Source organism: Erpetoichthys calabaricus, chromosome 8, assembly GCF_900747795.2.
Source record: "Erpetoichthys calabaricus chromosome 8, fErpCal1.3, whole genome shotgun sequence".
Classification (NCBI taxonomy): domain Eukaryota; kingdom Metazoa; phylum Chordata; class Cladistia; order Polypteriformes; family Polypteridae; genus Erpetoichthys; species Erpetoichthys calabaricus.
Genome location: NC_041401.2, coordinates 3,710,193 through 3,728,010, shown reverse-complemented (window position 1 = coordinate 3,728,010; position 17,818 = coordinate 3,710,193). Strand labels below are relative to the sequence as shown.

The following is a 17,818-nucleotide window of genomic DNA, read 5'->3' as shown; positions in this document are numbered from 1 at the left end:
GACGAAATGCTGGGAAACATTTTCTCAAGTGTTTACTAAAAATGTCACAAGTGCAGTGCGATGGTGAACACTCAATGCATAAACTCAATAAATTTCCACAGTGGAAAAGTTTTTCTAAGTGCTAGCCAGAAGTTCCACACAAGATCACATTTAATCATGGGGATGGGGGATACTCTTACACCGTGGTACACAATGGTAAAACTATAGCGCAGGATATACTTGTACTTATCACTGGACCAAAGCTTTGTATTGCCTGTAAAACCAAAGGGTCATATCAGCCAATCAGAGGCTTTGTGGTACAGATTTGAGGGCCCATTTTCAAATCTTTTATGAGATTCACATCTACATCATATAGTTAGCCTGGCCTGTTTTAAAGGTAGGAGGACCGCCATCTGGGTACTGGAACAAAATTGTCTTGACTTAGATACCACCCACTGTTTTCATGTTACCTGGATGTAGGAAATGAGTAAAATGATAGATAGATAGATAGATAGATAGATAGATAGATAGATAGATAGATAGATAGATAGATAGATAGATAGATAGATAGATAGATAGATAGATAGATAGATAGATAGATAGATAGATATGAAAGGCACTATATGATAGATAGATAGATAGATAGATAGATAGATAGATAGATAGATAGATAGATAGATAGATAGATAGATAGATAGATAGATAGATAGATAGATAGATAGATATGAAAGGCACTATATGATAGATAGATAGATAGATAGATAGATAGATAGATAGATAGATAGATAGATAGATAGATAGATAGATATGAAAGGCACTATATGATAGATAGATAGATAGATAGATAGATAGATAGATAGATAGATAGATAGATAGATAGATAGATAGATAGATAGATATGAAAGGCACTATATGATAGATAGATAGATATGAAAGGCACTATATGATAGATAGATAGATAGATAGATAGATAGATAGATAGATAGATAGATAGATAGATAGATAGATAGATAGATAGATAGATATGAAAGGCACTATATGATAGATAGATAGATATGAAAGGCACTATATGATAGATAGATAGATAGATAGATAGATAGATAGATAGATAGATAGATAGATAGATAGATAGATAGATAGATAGATAGATAGATAGATAGATAGATAGTTTATTGTTTTACGCCATTCACTTGCCTTTATACATCGGACATTCCCAGCCACTTGTGGATGCCAGTGGACATTATGCCCGGGCAAGCTGAATAGATGTCTTATCGCTTATATATATTATTCCTTATTCCTTATACATAGAACGCTAATATGTTTGTAGACCTTTCCATCTGACAAAATTTTTAAAAAAAATGTAGCTTTCCTGTAGCTCACTTGGTGATCTCTAGCAGTCAGGAAGCCAGTCAAGATTCTGTTAAGATTTAGTTTGGCATACTACATTGTTAAGAGCTTACTTGTCTGAACCAGCATAGTCCACATTTATAGTTATCTGGGTAGCAAGGTAGGGACCAGCCATGAACTTCTATTTTACTAATAGCACTAGGAATTCAGATATGTAAATATGAAACATTATAATTTATTGAGATGTCCTTATTGTATATTGTGCCATTTCTGCACAAAATAAATTTAGCAAATCACTCTTAGAGGGCCATCTTAGTACTTTTTCTTCTGACTTTAGTTATACCTTTAATTTTGGTGATACAGGAATTTCACTAGGTAAGTGGGTAATTTCAGCTCTTTTGAACAAGTAGGACCTGCACCACACCAGTACAGGACAACTGAATATTTTAACCAGTATAGCTCTTCTTCTACATGCATATCTTCTACATTGCTCAGGTTTTTTGTTTTTTGGTGTTGTATGCTCCAGTTAATGCTATATTCTGCTTCTTTTCTTTTTAATTTCAGAATATCCTGACTATGATCTGGATCCAAAATACCAGGAAGGCCTTGTTGTCAGACAAGGTAGTGTCATCCGGCTGTCAGTGCCAATTAAGGGCAAGCCAATTCCAGTGTGCAAGTGGACCAAGGAAGGCCGTGATGTTAGCAACAGAGCCATGATTGCAACATCTGAAACAATCACAGAGCTTGTCATCAAGGAATGCGACAGAGACGACACTGGCACCTATGATTTGGTGTTGGAGAATAAGTGTGGAAAGAAGGCTGTCTACATCAAAGTGAAAGTAATTGGGCAGCCAGACATTCCTGAAGGTCCACTGGAATTTGATGACATTCAGGCTCGTTCAGTAAGAGTGAGCTGGAGAGCACCAGCGGACGATGGAGGCTCTGACATTCTTGGCTACGTCATTGAGAGACGAGAAGTACCTAAAGCAGCCTGGTGCACTGTTGACTCTCGGGTAAAGGAGACTTCTTACATTGTTAAGGGTCTGAAGGAGAATGTTGAGTATCACTTTAGAGTCTCAGCTGAAAACCAGTTTGGCATCAGCAAATCTCTGAAGTCAGAAGAATCCGTCATTCCCAAAACACCACTTTGTAAGTGTTTAGTGGGATGTTTAAATCCTGTATTGCTTGTTTGAGATGACTGAGAATGGTTTTATCAATGTGTTTTATGTTTCTTCCCTCCATAATAGCTCCACCTGAACCTCCAAGCAATCCACCAGAGATCTTGGATATAACCAAGAGTTCTGTGAGCCTGTCATGGTCAAGACCAAAGGATGATGGTGGTTCACGTGTTATCGGTTATTTCATTGACCGCAAAGAGATTTCTACAGATAAATGGGTTAGACACAACAAGACTCACATTACTACGACAATGTACACGGTGACAGGCCTTGTTCCTGATGCAGAATACCAGTTCCGTGTTATTGCCCAAAATGATATTGGCCCAAGTGAGCCTGGCCCATCATCTGAAACTATTATTTGCAAGGATCCATTTGGTAAGTCAACGGAGCTTTTTCTCATTTTGTATGTGAACTTTTCAACAAGTAGTAGAAAACACAACTAACATCATTTATTTTATCTTTAATTAGACAAACCAAGCCACCCAGGAGAAATTGAAGTGATTTCAGTCACCAAAGACAGCATCACTATTCACTGGGAGAGGCCAGAATGTGACGGAGGCAAAGAGGTCCTGGGATACTGGATTGAGTATCGCCAGTCTGGCGACAGTGCTTGGAAAAAGTGCAACAAAGAACGCACAAAGGATCGACAGTTCACCATGGGTGGTCTCCAGGAAGCAACAGAGTATGAATTCCGTGTCTTTGCGGAAAATGAGACTGGAGTCAGCCGTCCACGCAGAACAGCTATGGCCATTAAGACAAAATTGACTTGTATGTGGTGTTTATCAAGAGTCTTTTGTGTAATATCGTTTATGAGACAATACCTAATAACTGTTGTTTCTTGACCTTATTTTTTCAACAGCTGGAGAAGCACCATGTGTTAGACAGGAAATGCAGGATGTCACCACAAAATTGGGCGAGGCAGGCCAGCTCACTTGCCAGATCATCGGCAGACCACTACCTGATATTAAATGGTACAGATACGGCAAGGAACTTATACAGAGCCGCAAATACAAAATGAGCTCTGATGGGCGCAACCATTCATTGACCATCGTCACAGAGGAACAGGAAGATGAGGGATTGTATACTTGCAGAGCCATCAATGATGTGGATGAGATCGAGACCAGTGGAAAACTCTTCCTTCAGGCTCCACCTCAATTCCATCCTGGATTCCCACTGAAGGAGAAATATTATGCAAGTGCCGGCACAAGTCTGCGTCTGCATGTCGTTTACATTGGCCGTCCAGTACCTGCTATCTTGTGGTTCCATGCCAAGAAACCTTTGAAAGATTCAGAAAATGTTACAGTTGAAAACACTGAACATTACACACACCTTGTGATCAGGAATGTGCAACGCAAGGCCCACACAGGAAAATACAAAGTGCAGCTCAGCAACATCTTGGGCACTGTTGATACAGTTCTCAGTGTTGAAGTCCAAGGTATGTTTAACATGCATGCAATCGATTAGACAGTTAATTTGGAGAAAGGCTTCATTTTTCTTCCATAGAACAAGCACACAATAAAGCCCTACATGATATTTTGTGGTGGAGAACTGAAGCTTCTGACAAACATAATTCCAAAGCATTCCCCCATGTGTTGATTTCATTAGACCTAAGCCTGGGTCCTAAATTTTCCTACCTCAGCTAGTCCATGCATATTTCTGTCTAGCTTGCTGAATCTTGCCTTTCATGTAGTTACATATTTCTAGTTTTAAATGGTAATGTAGAAAACAATGAAACACATCTGCTTCTCTGGGACTGAGCAGATATGTTAACTGAATATGCATGTATTTTCCAGATAAACCCAGCATCCCTGAAGGACCAATTGTGGTGGATGCCCTGTTGAAGAACTCAGTTGTAATTAGCTGGAAACCACCAAGTGATGATGGTGGCGCTATGATTACCAACTACATTGTTGAGAAACGTGAGGCTAAGGAAGGAGAGCAGTGGCACCTTGTCTCCTCAGCAATTTCTGGCACATCTTGCAGAATTGTGAACCTTACAGAAAATGCAGGCTACTATTTCAGAGTGTCTGCACAGAACCAGTTTGGTATCAGCGAAACTCTGGAGATACCTTCAATTGTTGTTATTAAGAGTCCATTTGGTGAGTATAATAAGAATGTATAATGCACGGTGTATTCTACTTCTCATTTAGATGCCTGAATTTATATATACAGTACATGTGTAAATATTCATTGTTCTGTTTTATACAGAGAAACCTGGAATTCCACACACTCCAGTGGTAACTGGAATAACAAAGGATTCATGTGTTGTTTCCTGGAAACCTCCTGCCAGCGATGGAGGTGCAAAGATTAGAAACTACTATCTTGAGAAGCGTGAAAAGAAACAGAACAAATGGATTGCTGTGACAACTGAGGAGATCCATGAAACCGTGTATACTGTTAAGGGCCTGATTGAAGGCTTGGAATACGAGTTCCGTGTGAAATGTGAGAACCTTGGAGGTGAAAGCGACTGGAGTGAAATCTCTGAACCCATTATTCCAAAGTCAGATGTAGCTATTCGGGCACCACAGTTCAAAGAAGAACTGAGAAACCTGAACGTGAAGTACAAGAGCAATGCTACCTTTGTGGTAAAGATTGTGGGACATCCCAAGCCCGTGGTGAAATGGTTCAAACAAGGCAAAGAAATAATGCCTGATGGAGAGAAAGTCAAAATCCAAGAATTCAAAGGAGGATACTACCAACTCGTCATCACAGCGGTTACGGAAGATGACTCTACTGTGTACCAGGTCAGGGCCACCAACCAAGGAGGATCAATTTCAGCTACTGTCTCCTTGGTTGTGGAAGGTAAGAAAAAAAATGCTCTTTCTGCCTGTGGTATTTTGCATACTTTGTTTTGATGTTTTTTAGATTCATTCAACTTTGTTTATTTATTTAATTTTTTTGTATAGTTCCTGCCAAGATTCACCTTCCAAAGCATCTGGAAGGTATGGGAGCTGTCCACGCCCTTCGAGGAGAAGTGGTCAGCATTAAGATTCCTTTCAGTGGACGGCCTGATCCAGTAATTACCTGGCAGAAGGGACAAGATCTTATTGATAACAATGGTCACTTCCAAGTTATTGTTACAAGATCATTCACCTCACTTGTTTTCCCCAACGGAGTAGACAGAAAGGATGCTGGTTTCTACATTGTCTGTGCCAAGAACAGGTTCGGCATTGACCAGCAAACTGTTGAATTGGATGTTGCAGATGTACCTGATCCACCAAGAGGAATCAAAGCTAGTGACATATCAAGGGATTCTGTGACACTGACCTGGAGTGCTCCAGCCAACGATGGAGGAAGTAAAGTTACTAACTACATCATTGAAAAATGTGCCACCACCGCTGAAAGATGGATCCGTGTTGCCCAGGCACGTGACACACACTACACAGTTATTAATCTGTTTGGCAAGACAAGCTATCAGTTCCGTGTGATTGCCGAAAACAAATTTGGCCAGAGTCAGCCATCTGAACCAACTGATCCTGTTGTCACAAAGGAAGATAAAACAAGAATGCTTAATTACGATGAAGAGGTTGATGAGACAAGGCAAATACCATCAAGCAAAGCACCTCACTCATCCACCAAAGAACTACACAACAAGTACATGATCGCTGAAGAACTGGGCCGTGGTCAGTTTGGCATTGTTCATCGTTGTGTTGAAGTCAGCTCCAAGAAGACCTTCATGGCCAAATTTGCCAAAGTGAAGGGTGCTGATCAGGCTTTGATAAAGAAGGAGATTGCAACCTTTAACATTGCTCGCCACAGGAGCTTCCTATATCTCCACGAGTCATTTGATAGCCTTGAGGAACTGGTCATGATATTCGAGTTCATTTCGGGTGTGGACATCTTTGAACGCTTGAATACTACAGGCTTTGATCTTAACGAAAGGGAAATTGTTACATACATTCGGCAAGTGTGCGAAGGACTGGAATATTTGCACAGCCAGAGTGTGGGACACTTTGATATCAGGCCCGAGAACATTGTTTACACTACAAGAAAGAGCAGTTTCGTTAAGATCATCGAGTTAGGCCAAGCCCGACGACTGAAACCAGGTGATAACTTGAGAATTCAGTTCACCGCACCCGAGTACTGTGCTCCTGAGATCCATCTACATGATATGGTCAGCTCTGTCACTGACATGTGGTCAGTCGGTACTCTTGTCTATGTGTTGCTCAGTGGTCTTAACCCATTCATTGCTGAGACCAATCAGCAGACAATTGAAAACATTTGTAATGCTGAGTACAGTTTTGATGATGAAGTATTTAAAGAGGTGAGCCTAGAATCACTTGACTTTATTGATCGTCTCTTGGTGAAAGAGCGCAAGCCTCGTATGACAGCTGCTGAAGCCCTTGAACATCCTTGGCTCAAGCAAAAGACAGAGAAGATCAGCACAAAATCCATTAAGACTCTGAGACACCGACGGTACTACCAAACCCTAGTTAAGAAGGAGTGGAACGTAGTTGTTTCAGCAGCCCGTATTGCTTCAGGTGGAGCTATTAGAAGTCAGAGAGGAGTCACTGTAGGCAAAGTCAAAGTTGCTCCAATAGAAATTGGCCCGCTTTCAGGACAGGTTCTACACACTAGTTCTGAAGAAGGTGGTCATGCCAAATATGTGTGCAAGATTGAGAACTATGATCAGTCAACAGAAGTGACCTGGTACTATGGAGTGAGACAGCTTGAGAGCAGTGACAAATATGAGATTAGCTATCAAGATGGCGTCGCCACCATATATGTAAAGGATATTAACAGATCTGATGATGGAACCTACAGATGCAAAGTAGTCAATGACTATGGAGAGGACAGCTCCTATGCAGAGCTGTTTGTCTCTGGGGTCAGAGATTATCGTGAATACTTCCTGGGACGCACTGTGAAGAAAGTGAAGCGCCGTATAGATACTTCCAGGCTTCTTGAAAGGCCACCAGAGTTTACTCTGCCTTTGTTCAATCGCACTGCCTACATTGGTGAAAATGTACGGTTTGGAGTGACCATCACTGTCCATCCAGAGCCTCGCGTAACCTGGCTGAAGTCTGGACAGAGAATCAAACCAGGTGATGATGATAAGAAATACACTTTTGAAACTGACAAAGGTCTGTATCAGCTGATCATTCACAATCTTCAGCCAGAAGATGATGCAGAATACACTGTTTTAGCAAGGAACAGGTTTGGTGAAGACAGCTGTAAGGCAAGGCTGACTGTTGTACCTCACCCAGTCGTAATTGATAACACAATGAGGCCAATGTTCAAACGCTTGCTTGCAAATGCAGAATGTCAAGAAGGGCAGAGTGTCCGCTTTGAGGTGAGGGTCTCTGGAACACCAGTTCCATCCCTGAAATGGGAGAAGGATGGCACTCTATTAGCATTCGGCCCACAAGTTGAAGTTGTTCACGAGGGCTTAGATTACTATGTGCTTCATATCCGTGACACACTTCCTGAAGACTCTGGTACATACAGAGTCACAGCTACCAACTCAGCTGGATCTACTAGCTGTCAGGCCTATCTGAAGGTGGAACGCATTACGTATAAGAAACGGGAGTACAAGAGTGAGGACGAAAGACAGGAGCATGTACAGAAGCAAATCGACAAGACTTTAAGAATGGCTGAAATCCTTGCTGGAGTAGAGGCTGTGCCCCTCACTCCTGTAGCACAGCAGGCATTAAGAGAAGCTGCAATTCTGTATAAGCCAGCTGTAAGCACAAAACATGTCAAGGGCGAGTACGAAATCTCCAAAGAAGAAAAGAAAAAGCGAGAGGAGGAGAAGAGGCTCAGAATGCCATATGATATCCCAGAGCCACGTGCGCATGCACCAACTGTCCTGGAAGAGGACCCAGAGATTAAACAATTTGTTCCTCTCTCAGACATGAAATGGTACAAAAAGCTGCGTGACCAATATGAAATGCCAGAGCCCATGGAGAGAATTGTTCATAAGCGACCAAAACGTATTCGCCTCTCGAGGTGGGAACAGTTCTATGTCATGCCTCTGCCACGATTTACTGACCAGTACAAGCCTAAGTGGCGCATTCCAAAGATCTCCCAAGATGATCTGGAGGTTGTGAGACCTGCACGACTTAGGACACCATCTCCTGATTATGAACTTTATTACAGACCGAGAAGAAGGTCCCTGGGAGACCTGTCTGATGAAGAGCTGTTGCTGCCAGTTGCTGACTATTTGTCAATGAAGCGTACAGAGGAGGAAAGACTACGCTTGGAAGAAGAGCTTGAACTCGGCTTCTCTGCCTCTCCTCCCAGTCGCAGTCCAGTCCGCTTTGAGTTATCATCGTTGCGTCATCCTTCACCAAGAGCCAGAGTAGCCCTTGAAGACAGTGAGGAGGAAGAGGAGGAAGTTTCCAAATACACAACATATCGCATACCATCAAAATATGAAGCCGGTCCAAGCTATGCTGACCTCCGTGAGCGCTATGACAAGGTCGTATACAGACCTCCAAGGCAGAAGCAGAGAGTGTTTGAAGATAAGGAAGACGAGGAGCTCCTCCGTCCTGTTACTACCACACAAAGACTTGCTGCATACAAAAGTGAAATGAAGCGTATTGAACAAGAAGAAAAGACACGGGTGTCTAGAAGAGAGAGAGAAGTTGTGTATGTTAGTGGAGAAACTGTAGAGGGCACTGAAATAAAAGAAGTTCGCACCAAGTCCCCATCTGTCTCACATTTGCTCAGAAGGCGGCGCTCACTGTCACCAACATATATTGAGCTAATGCGTCCCGTATCTGAACTAATAAAGCCTCGCACACGACCAGCAGCTGTTGAAATCGAGACAGAAGTAACAGAACGAAGATCTCCCACCCCAGAACGAACCCGGCCACGCTCTCCCAGTCCTGTATCTAGTGAGCGCTCTGTTTCCCGATTCGAGAGGACAGCAAGATTTGACATCTTCTCCAGATATGAATCAAGGAAAGCTGCTTTGAAAGCAGAGAGGAAATATGAAGTTGTCAGCCAGCAGCCATTTAGTCTTGATCATGCTCCACGCATAACACTAAGGATGAGGTCTCACCGTGTGCCTTCTGGTCAAACCACCAGATTCACTTTAAATGTCCAGTCCAAGCCAGCACCTGAAATAAAATGGTGCCATAATGGAAGAGAGATTGAGGAAAGTAGCAAATACCGCTTCACCAACATGAGTGGTGTTCTGACCCTAGAAGTTGTAGACTGCCAGAAAGAAGACACTGGAACGTACCGTGTCTGCTGCTCCAACTACAAGGGTGATGCTTCTGACTATGCCACACTTGATGTAGCTGGAGGGGAATATTCATCTTACTCTTCTCGTCGCAAGGATGAGGAACCACCCGTGCAACTTGTCCCTGACATAACAAAAACAGATTTCTACCATGTGTCTAAAATAAAGAAAACAACATCCTCTGAGACAACTCTTGAGATAAAAGAAACAAAGACAGAAATCAGCGAGGCCAAGTATGAGGAGAAGAAAGTTAAGGCCCTGGTGGTTGAAGAGAAGGCTATCCACGAGAAAGTGAAGACCACCTTGCCCGCCAGAATCCTTACTAAACCTCAGTCCATCACAGTTTCAGAAGGAGATGCAGCCAGATTTACTTGTGATATTGATGGGGAGCCAGCACCTACTGTGACATGGCTACATGCTGGCAAAACCATTGTGACCTCCAAACGCCACAGGGTGACAACAACACAGTATAAGTCTACTTTTGAGATTACATCTGTTGAATCATCTGATGAAGGCAGTTATACAGTAGTAGTGGAAAATGCAGAAGGAAAACAGGAGGCACAATTTACTCTAACAATCCGAAAGACATCTGCAAAGGAGAAGGCCCTTACATCTCCAGCCCGGGTGAAGTCTCCAGAGCCTCATGTGAAACCAGATTCAGTTAAATCTCCGAAACGAGTAAAGTCACCAGAACCACTTGTATCTCCCCGAAGACTTAAATCTCCACCACCTGCTAAAACTGCCGCTGGAGAAGGAATACAGATTCCCCCCCTTGCTCCTCCAAAAATTGTCAAATTGCTGAAAGCTGAGGCAGTGGAGGACAAAGTGAAGTTTTCCTGTGCTGCTGAAAGCACACTCCTGAATGTGAGAGAAGTCATCTGGTACAAGGATGGCAAGAAGCTGACTGAGAGCAGCCACCATCAGTTCCATTACTCTGCTGATGGGAACTACAATCTCACCATTTTCAGCCTCTCGGAAACTGACCAGGGTGAATACTCATGCGAAATTGTGGGAGAAGGTGGATCTTCCAGAACGTCATTCGCCTTTGTGGGCCAAGCTTTCAAAGCAATTTATTCCAGCATCACCATGTACAAAGAATCAAAGGCCTTGGCCTCTGCAGAGGAGGCTCGAGGACTTGCCGTGCACAAGAAATCTTTAACATCAATGGAACAGAAATCTGAGATTAAGGAGAAGGTAGTCAAAAAGGAAATGGTATATGAGGAGACTAAGTCATTGTATCAAGAAACAAGGACAAGTCGCTCTCAGCTGACAGTGTCTGATGGTCAGAGGGTAACCTTGAAAGCCAACATTCCTGGAGCCTCCACAGTGAAATGGATTCTTAATGGAGTAGAGATCCTTAATTCAGAGGATTATAGATATGGAATATCTGGAGAAGACCACACCCTAACCATTAAGAAGGTCAGCAAGAAAGCTGAAGGGATCATCACCTGTGAGGCGAAAACTGAGCATGGTCTTGTCAAGTGTCAGTTTGACATCACTGTCACCCGCAAAGTTTCCACCGCTCCTGCTTTTGTCATACAACCTAAATCTCAGAACATCAATGAAGGGCAGAGTGTCAAGTTTATCTGTGAGATCTCTGGAGAGCCCTCTCCAGACGTGGAGTGGCTTAAAGACAACATTACGGTAAGTGGCCTCCAAATAAACAAATGAATAAATGACTAAATAAATGTCAGAGTTCTTCCAAACCATTGCTAAACTTATCTTTTACATTTCAGATCTCTGTGGATCGCAATATAAAACTGAGCCGCACCAAAAACACCTACACGCTGGAAATTCTGAGTGCTGCCATTACAGATAGTGGAAAATACACCATAACCGCTAAAAATGTGCACGGACAGTGCTCTGCTACTGCATCCCTAAATGTGCTTGGTAAGTTGTTCTACTCTATTCTTTAGTTCAACTGTAATGCATTCCAAGTTTGTAAACATTTATAAAGAAGAAACTTGAATTTTATTGGAATGAGTTTTTGAAAAAATGGAAATAAACAAGCATTAAGGGCAGTGGTATTGGCATCATAAGACGTCATACAAAGAACCGAAGCTCCTGCATGTAGCTTGCATGATAATAAGTGCTTATTCAATGGGCCGACCCAACGACATCACTGTCAGCATGACTGCTGTACAAATGGGCAGCCAGCTAAAGTGAAGGCACATGACCTCAGCCCAGGGGACACCAAATGCTGCTCTCTGAAAGAGCGGTGACATCTTTACACCCCCTGCTACGGACTTCTGTCTCTGCTCATCCTTTACATGACATTTACTAAGGACCTGAATGGCTACTGACAAGTTTACGAAGAAACAATTTCATTTTGACTCATTCACCCCTTCACCGTCCTGGGTATGATGTTAATCTGTATCCAGCCCTGCATGGAGGCCCTCCAACCTACAGGGAAAAACCTGGGGGTTGGTGGCAGAATTGCCACTCCAGTCACCATTAAAAAAAAATAACTCCCAGTGGTTCCATTCCATCTGAACTAGTGTGGTGCTGAGGTGCCACCCGTTGCATGGCTGCACTCGGGTGCTAATCTGGGATCCTGAGCTGTGTTTGTCATGTGGTGGGTGCGGCAATGCGCTGTATCAGCGCGCGCTCCTAACCTCTCTCACCCCTTGAAGTCACATCTGCCATACTAGCACTAATAAATGGCAGGAGAATGAGCAACTTTCTAACAAGCCCATGCCAATCTGCATTTCCCACCTATTTGTTTTCACGTTTCATGCTACCATGATGCTTCTATTCCGCCAGCACATTTACTAACTGAGCACCAGCTAATATCTGACCCATATGGATTTGCAGCATCAGTCTAACATAGTAAGTAACCAGCAGTTGTGGACAACTGTCTTAGAAAGGAAGCCAAAACCAGCATGTCTGTGATGGTATCTAGCTGCTCTAGAGGCTTTCTGCCACTGAGTGCAATCCCATCCCTGTGAACTCACACAAGAGGAAATCCCTGTCACAGTTCTTGGTATGATGCCAGATGTCAATACACAAGTTCCATAATGCTCTGGTATTTGATGGATCATCTGCACTTACTAGCAGAGCATGAAAATCAAGCAGATGGGCAACATGGGACATCTGAGAGCCCTGCTGCTCATGTGCAAGAGTGCAAGCACCTGAGGAAAGTTTGCTGTGGAGATGACCACATGTCCACATATGCTTGCACTCATCGCATTTATCCTGACATGCAAGTTATATCTGCTCAAAACAACCTCTTGCTCATACTTTCTCAGACCTGGCAAGGTGATGAGGGTACCGTTCTGCAATAAAGTCTCCTCCAGAGTCTCAGGTTGTCCTTCCAAGGCTAGGCTAAATTGTTCTCCTTGACATGGACTTACAGCAGTGTTTCCTAATCACTGGTCCGCAAAAAATCAGTGAATTCTCAGGCCATGTTTTTAGCCAATGTGAACAATAGCTTGTGTACATTTTTTTTTTTAATTTAATCTCTAATTCTGGAATTATTGGACATGAAAAATCCTTTGATGGCCAACAGAATCACCTGGCTCAACACAAGTTTCTCCGACACATTCTCCACCTTCTCATTCCAAGAATGGAACTTTGTCTTTACCCTTTCATTGTTCACTCTTTCATTTTCATTGAGTTATGGTAGTCATTTGTTTGCGGTTGCTTTTGTGGGAAGCTTCTAATAATTTTTAGTTTAGAGAATAATTATTTCAGTTTTACAATTAGTTTCTGTTAAATTTGTTCTGTTAGTTTAGTTTACAAGTAGATCTCTGGCTTCTACGATTGTATGCTGTTACTATTTTAGTGAGGTTTTCATTATTTTAATTTCTCACAAATAAAACATAAATAATCTTTTATTTATTGCCATCTTTTTGTAACCATCATTCAACAGGAACATTGTACTGGTGTTACTGTGTTCTGCCTCATTAAACAAATATTTCAGTTTAAAACATCGTTTCCACACACTGCAAATTAGGACTACTTCAGGTGATCTTTAAATTTTCCTTAGTTCATTTTTTACAAATAGGTTTTCACTCAACCCCAAAATGAGTCATGTTATCATTCGCCAAAGCATTTATTTGTCTCTAAAAACAATGATATTTTTAAACTTTTCAATGAACAGACCAAAGTTAATTAGAAAACACGTTTTCACTTTTTGAAAGCAGTAGAATATGAATCTGAAGTTTCAGATATTGGAACTAGTTTTTAACATTCCTAAAGTTTATATTCTGTCGGAGCATATAAGCAAAATGTACGAAATTATAGCTTTGTGTTTTGAGTGAGAACATACTATATTAACAAAATTGTTGGACCAATTATGATCCAGAATCTTCTTCTTTCGGCTGCTGCCATTTAGGCATTGCCACAGCTGATCATCTGTCTCCATCTATCCCCGTCTTTTACATTGTTTTCTGCCACACCCAGTGCCCTTATGTCCTCCCTCACCACATCCATAAACCTCCTCTTTGGCCTTCCTCTTTTCGTCTTGCCTGGCGGTTCCATCTTCATCGCTAATGTACTTCTCATTATGATATAGAATAAATAATTTTATTGTATACTCCATCTCCTTGGTCTGTAAAGATCTTCTCAGTTTTCTGCTGCTCTAGTCAAAATGGTCAAAAACCGCTGAACTAGAGCCCCATCTAGGGTGGGACATTACCAGTCCAATGCAAATAGGTTTGTTTGGTGTGGGTAAAGCCTCTAACAACATGCCCTACAGTTTAGAATTCCATGTTAGGTCCAGCAGCCTGTGTTTTGAAGAGATACATGAAGTTCAAATTTCACACAAATGGTAGAAAGTATTACTTCACCCACAGAATTGTAGATATCTGAACAAGAGGAGATTCTCAAATCCCAGCCTGATCTTGGACACATTAGCTATGCTGGGGCTGAAAGGCCTCTTTTTGTGAAAACCTTTTCTGGTTCTTATGGCCAGTAAACTGAGATGAGCAACCCAGGTTGGTTCTGTTTTGAGCAAATATATATAGCAATTACAGAGGTGCATCTCGGGATGACTATTAGAAACACCCACTGACTGTCTAGTTGCTCCAGGATAAAACTGCACTGAGTACGTGGGGTCCACTGCAGCCTCTTCAGACCTGATGGACCATGCAGGACACAGTCCTTGATCAAAACCCCTATGAATACCTGGGGCCAGCAGATGTTTCTAATGGTCTGTGCCAACTCTTACGTGGATTATGAGAAGAGGGATGTCAGACACAACTCAAGGGTGAGCACAGGGTTGCCTTCTACTTATCTCACAGTCCAGCGAGTTCATGTGAAAAGACCACAAACAACGAACGAGATATCAGAGGCTGAGTCTGACACCCCATCGTGAGTAGATATGATTCTGTGACATCGCCTCCTGTCATGTCGTTGTCATGTTCCTTTGTTTGCTATGTTCTCACAGCCCTGGTTGAAGAACCTGTCAAACAGGTAGTGTTGGAGAAAAGTGCGGCAGCAAGCATGCAAGAACGTTTTTCCTCCAAGTCGGTCCACATGGCTGCCTCCACGCAGGAGGCCTCGTTCAGCCGTTCCAGCATGACTGAAGTGAAATTTGCAAGCATGTCCCAAACTAGCATGTCTTCCATGAAGGAATCCCATGTAGCCATGAGCTCCAGCAGTGTCATGGGAATGTCCAGCCTGTCCCAAACTGCAGGTTCAACTAGCAGAATGATTAGACGTGGTGGGAAAGGTGAGACGGCGGTGCACGTCGTAGAGATAAATCAAACTTAGATAAACTGATAGATGTCCATTCTGCATGAAGCAATGATTTTACTTCCAACATTTCAATCTTTACTTTCCTCATCATTCTAAACCAGGTGCACCACCCAGAATTGAAGCTCTTCCCGAAGATATCAGCATTGAGAAAGGGAAGGTCCTCACTGTGGCCTGCGCCTTCTCTGGTGAGCCAATACCTGAAATCCAGTGGTCTCGGGGAGGAGAGGTGCTGTCAAGCAAGGAGAAGAGTGGCCGGTTCCATATTGAGACCACTGATGACTTGACCACACTTATTATCACCAGTGTGAAGGAGAACGACGCTGGCCTGTACACACTAAAGCTGTCCAATGAGCTTGGCTCAGATTCGGCCACGATCAACATCAGCATTCGATCGATTTAGAAGACTGTGTCCTCCTAGTTTTCAAGTGCCTTACCTCTTTCTTTTCTACCGATTGTTCCACAAAGCATATGTTTTTTTTGTTTTTTTTTTTGTAAATATGATCTATTTTTGTACCTGACTTGACACTAATTTATGCCATACTTAGAGGTTTAGCGTTGTTATACAGCGCGCCGGACGAATGAATCATTTGACTTGAATGTGTTTATAAGCCACTTTTTTTTTTTTTTTACCAAGACATGTATATAATGTATATAGCCGAGATGAACGGTTATGGACGCTTTATACTTGTGTAATTTGTGACCGTTTTAAAAATATTGCAACGTATGAAACTGACTGGTTGACAGGAGAAAGTTTCCGAAAGGAGACGACTACCCTGGAAAACCTGGAAAGAAACCCTGTGCCTCAACATGAAGTTGAAGTTTTTAAGAATGCCTCAGCAGGTAGAGAGGCTCCCTGCTGATGACTACTATAACCAAAGAGATCCTGGGGGGGCAAAATGCACCCCCACCAAGATTCATAAATTCCGAATGCGAGGCTTTCAGTGCTGCTTACCAGTACCCTCCAGTAGGCAGCAGGTAAAGGCTCGCCATTCAAGCGACTGTGTCACCAACCATGACGTCACAAGACTTTGCTGCCCAGTGCTAGCGGCCTGCACTCGGCATGCTCAGTTTTTTGTGTGTGTGTGTGTGTGTGCACGGCCTCTGGCCCAGGACCACTCAAGGTGGCTCAAAAAATGTAACATCTCCTGGCCATACCCTCAATGAAGCTGGCTTGAGTGCTTCTGGGCAGAAGCCGTGCCATCTCCTGGAGGCTCCTGCGGTATTCACCGCATGTGTGTTAGTTTGATAGATTTAGAATTGCGCATCGTCACTTACGAGGGCAGCAAAAGAATAAAATAAATAAGGTTTGAAGATGTTGGTGTAAGAACGATGGATGACAAACCGTTTGAGTTGAACGTGCCCTGCAGTACGATTGGATTTCTTTCACTTAGCATTTGTGTAGCTCTAATGTTATTGAGCCTCCACGGGATTTGTTATTTTATTGTTTTGAAATAAAGCATGGTTTCTGCACCATAAAGCGTCTCCTTCTCATTATTTTACCTTCTGTTCACGTCAGTGGTCGTCAGCTGCATTTGACTAGCACCACACATCAGAAAGCTAGCATGAAAACACTGACAAAATTTGGCACAGAGTGAGAAAATAGACCTTTATATTCAAGCTAGTGTCCCTCTATGGTCATGTGACAAGCTCTTTAACGAATGCCCTGTCAAGGAAGGGTTACCCCCTCTGGGCTGGTTCCTCATTTGTGCCTGTTATGGTAAGTTCTGCCTAACTTTGAAAATTGAAAAATTAACAACCCCCAGTATCAAGAGTAGACAGTCTGACCTCAGTGAGAAATAGTTTTTTATCTCGTATGACATCTGCATGGAGATCTACCTGTAGAAAAGTCCCATAGCACAATGTTAAAAGTGACAACGGCATGGACCCTGTGCTTCTTTTCATACTCTATCACTGGTGTGAAGATGTACTTCCAGTTTTGAGGGACAAGCATGGGCTTGATCTAGAAAAAAAACAGCTTGCATAGCCCCCTTCACTCTGAATATCATAGGGTGCTTTAAAAAGCTGACAACGATAGAAGAGAAAGTAGAGCAGCAAGATGGAAACCTCATAATGGTTATTAAAAAGTGATAAAAATGAGAGCCAACTACTTAGAAAGGGTCAAAACACTCCAGTCCACTAAATATTTACATGACTACTGCACCACGAGCCTTAGGAACAAATGTAGTGCTCTCTATACCACCCTGACAAAAGTATGCAAAAACATAAAAGTCAAATAACAGAAATTAAACACAAAAGAAACACAACAAAGGCAACTAACAAGAGCATTAGGACACGCACATGTAGACAAATCACTAGGGGATAAGGGCTAGTAAATTGGTGAAATGTGCAAAATGACAGATAAGCCTTTTGACCTGCACCTTTGAATTCCATTATTAGTCTGCAACTCGTAGCAATCAAGAATCAAAAA

The 17,818-nt window shown here is 42.4% G+C and overlaps 1 protein-coding gene across 1 annotated transcript in view; it reads left to right on the top strand.

Annotated features, from left to right (window-relative positions):
* Nucleotides 1-16,867, top strand: part of ttn.1 (titin, tandem duplicate 1) — a 394,831-nt gene extending 377,964 nt beyond the window's left edge. Inside the window, 10 exon segments of the mRNA XM_051930464.1 lie at nt 1,891-2,475; nt 2,574-2,879; nt 2,973-3,272; nt 3,364-3,939; nt 4,298-4,603; nt 4,713-5,306; nt 5,411-11,334; nt 11,427-11,580; nt 15,080-15,364; nt 15,492-16,867. Coding sequence (XP_051786424.1) covers nt 1,891-2,475; nt 2,574-2,879; nt 2,973-3,272; nt 3,364-3,939; nt 4,298-4,603; nt 4,713-5,306; nt 5,411-11,334; nt 11,427-11,580; nt 15,080-15,364; nt 15,492-15,790 — 9,329 coding nt within the window. The 3' untranslated portion in view covers nt 15,791-16,867.
* The last annotated feature ends 951 nt before the right edge of the window (nt 16,868-17,818 follow it).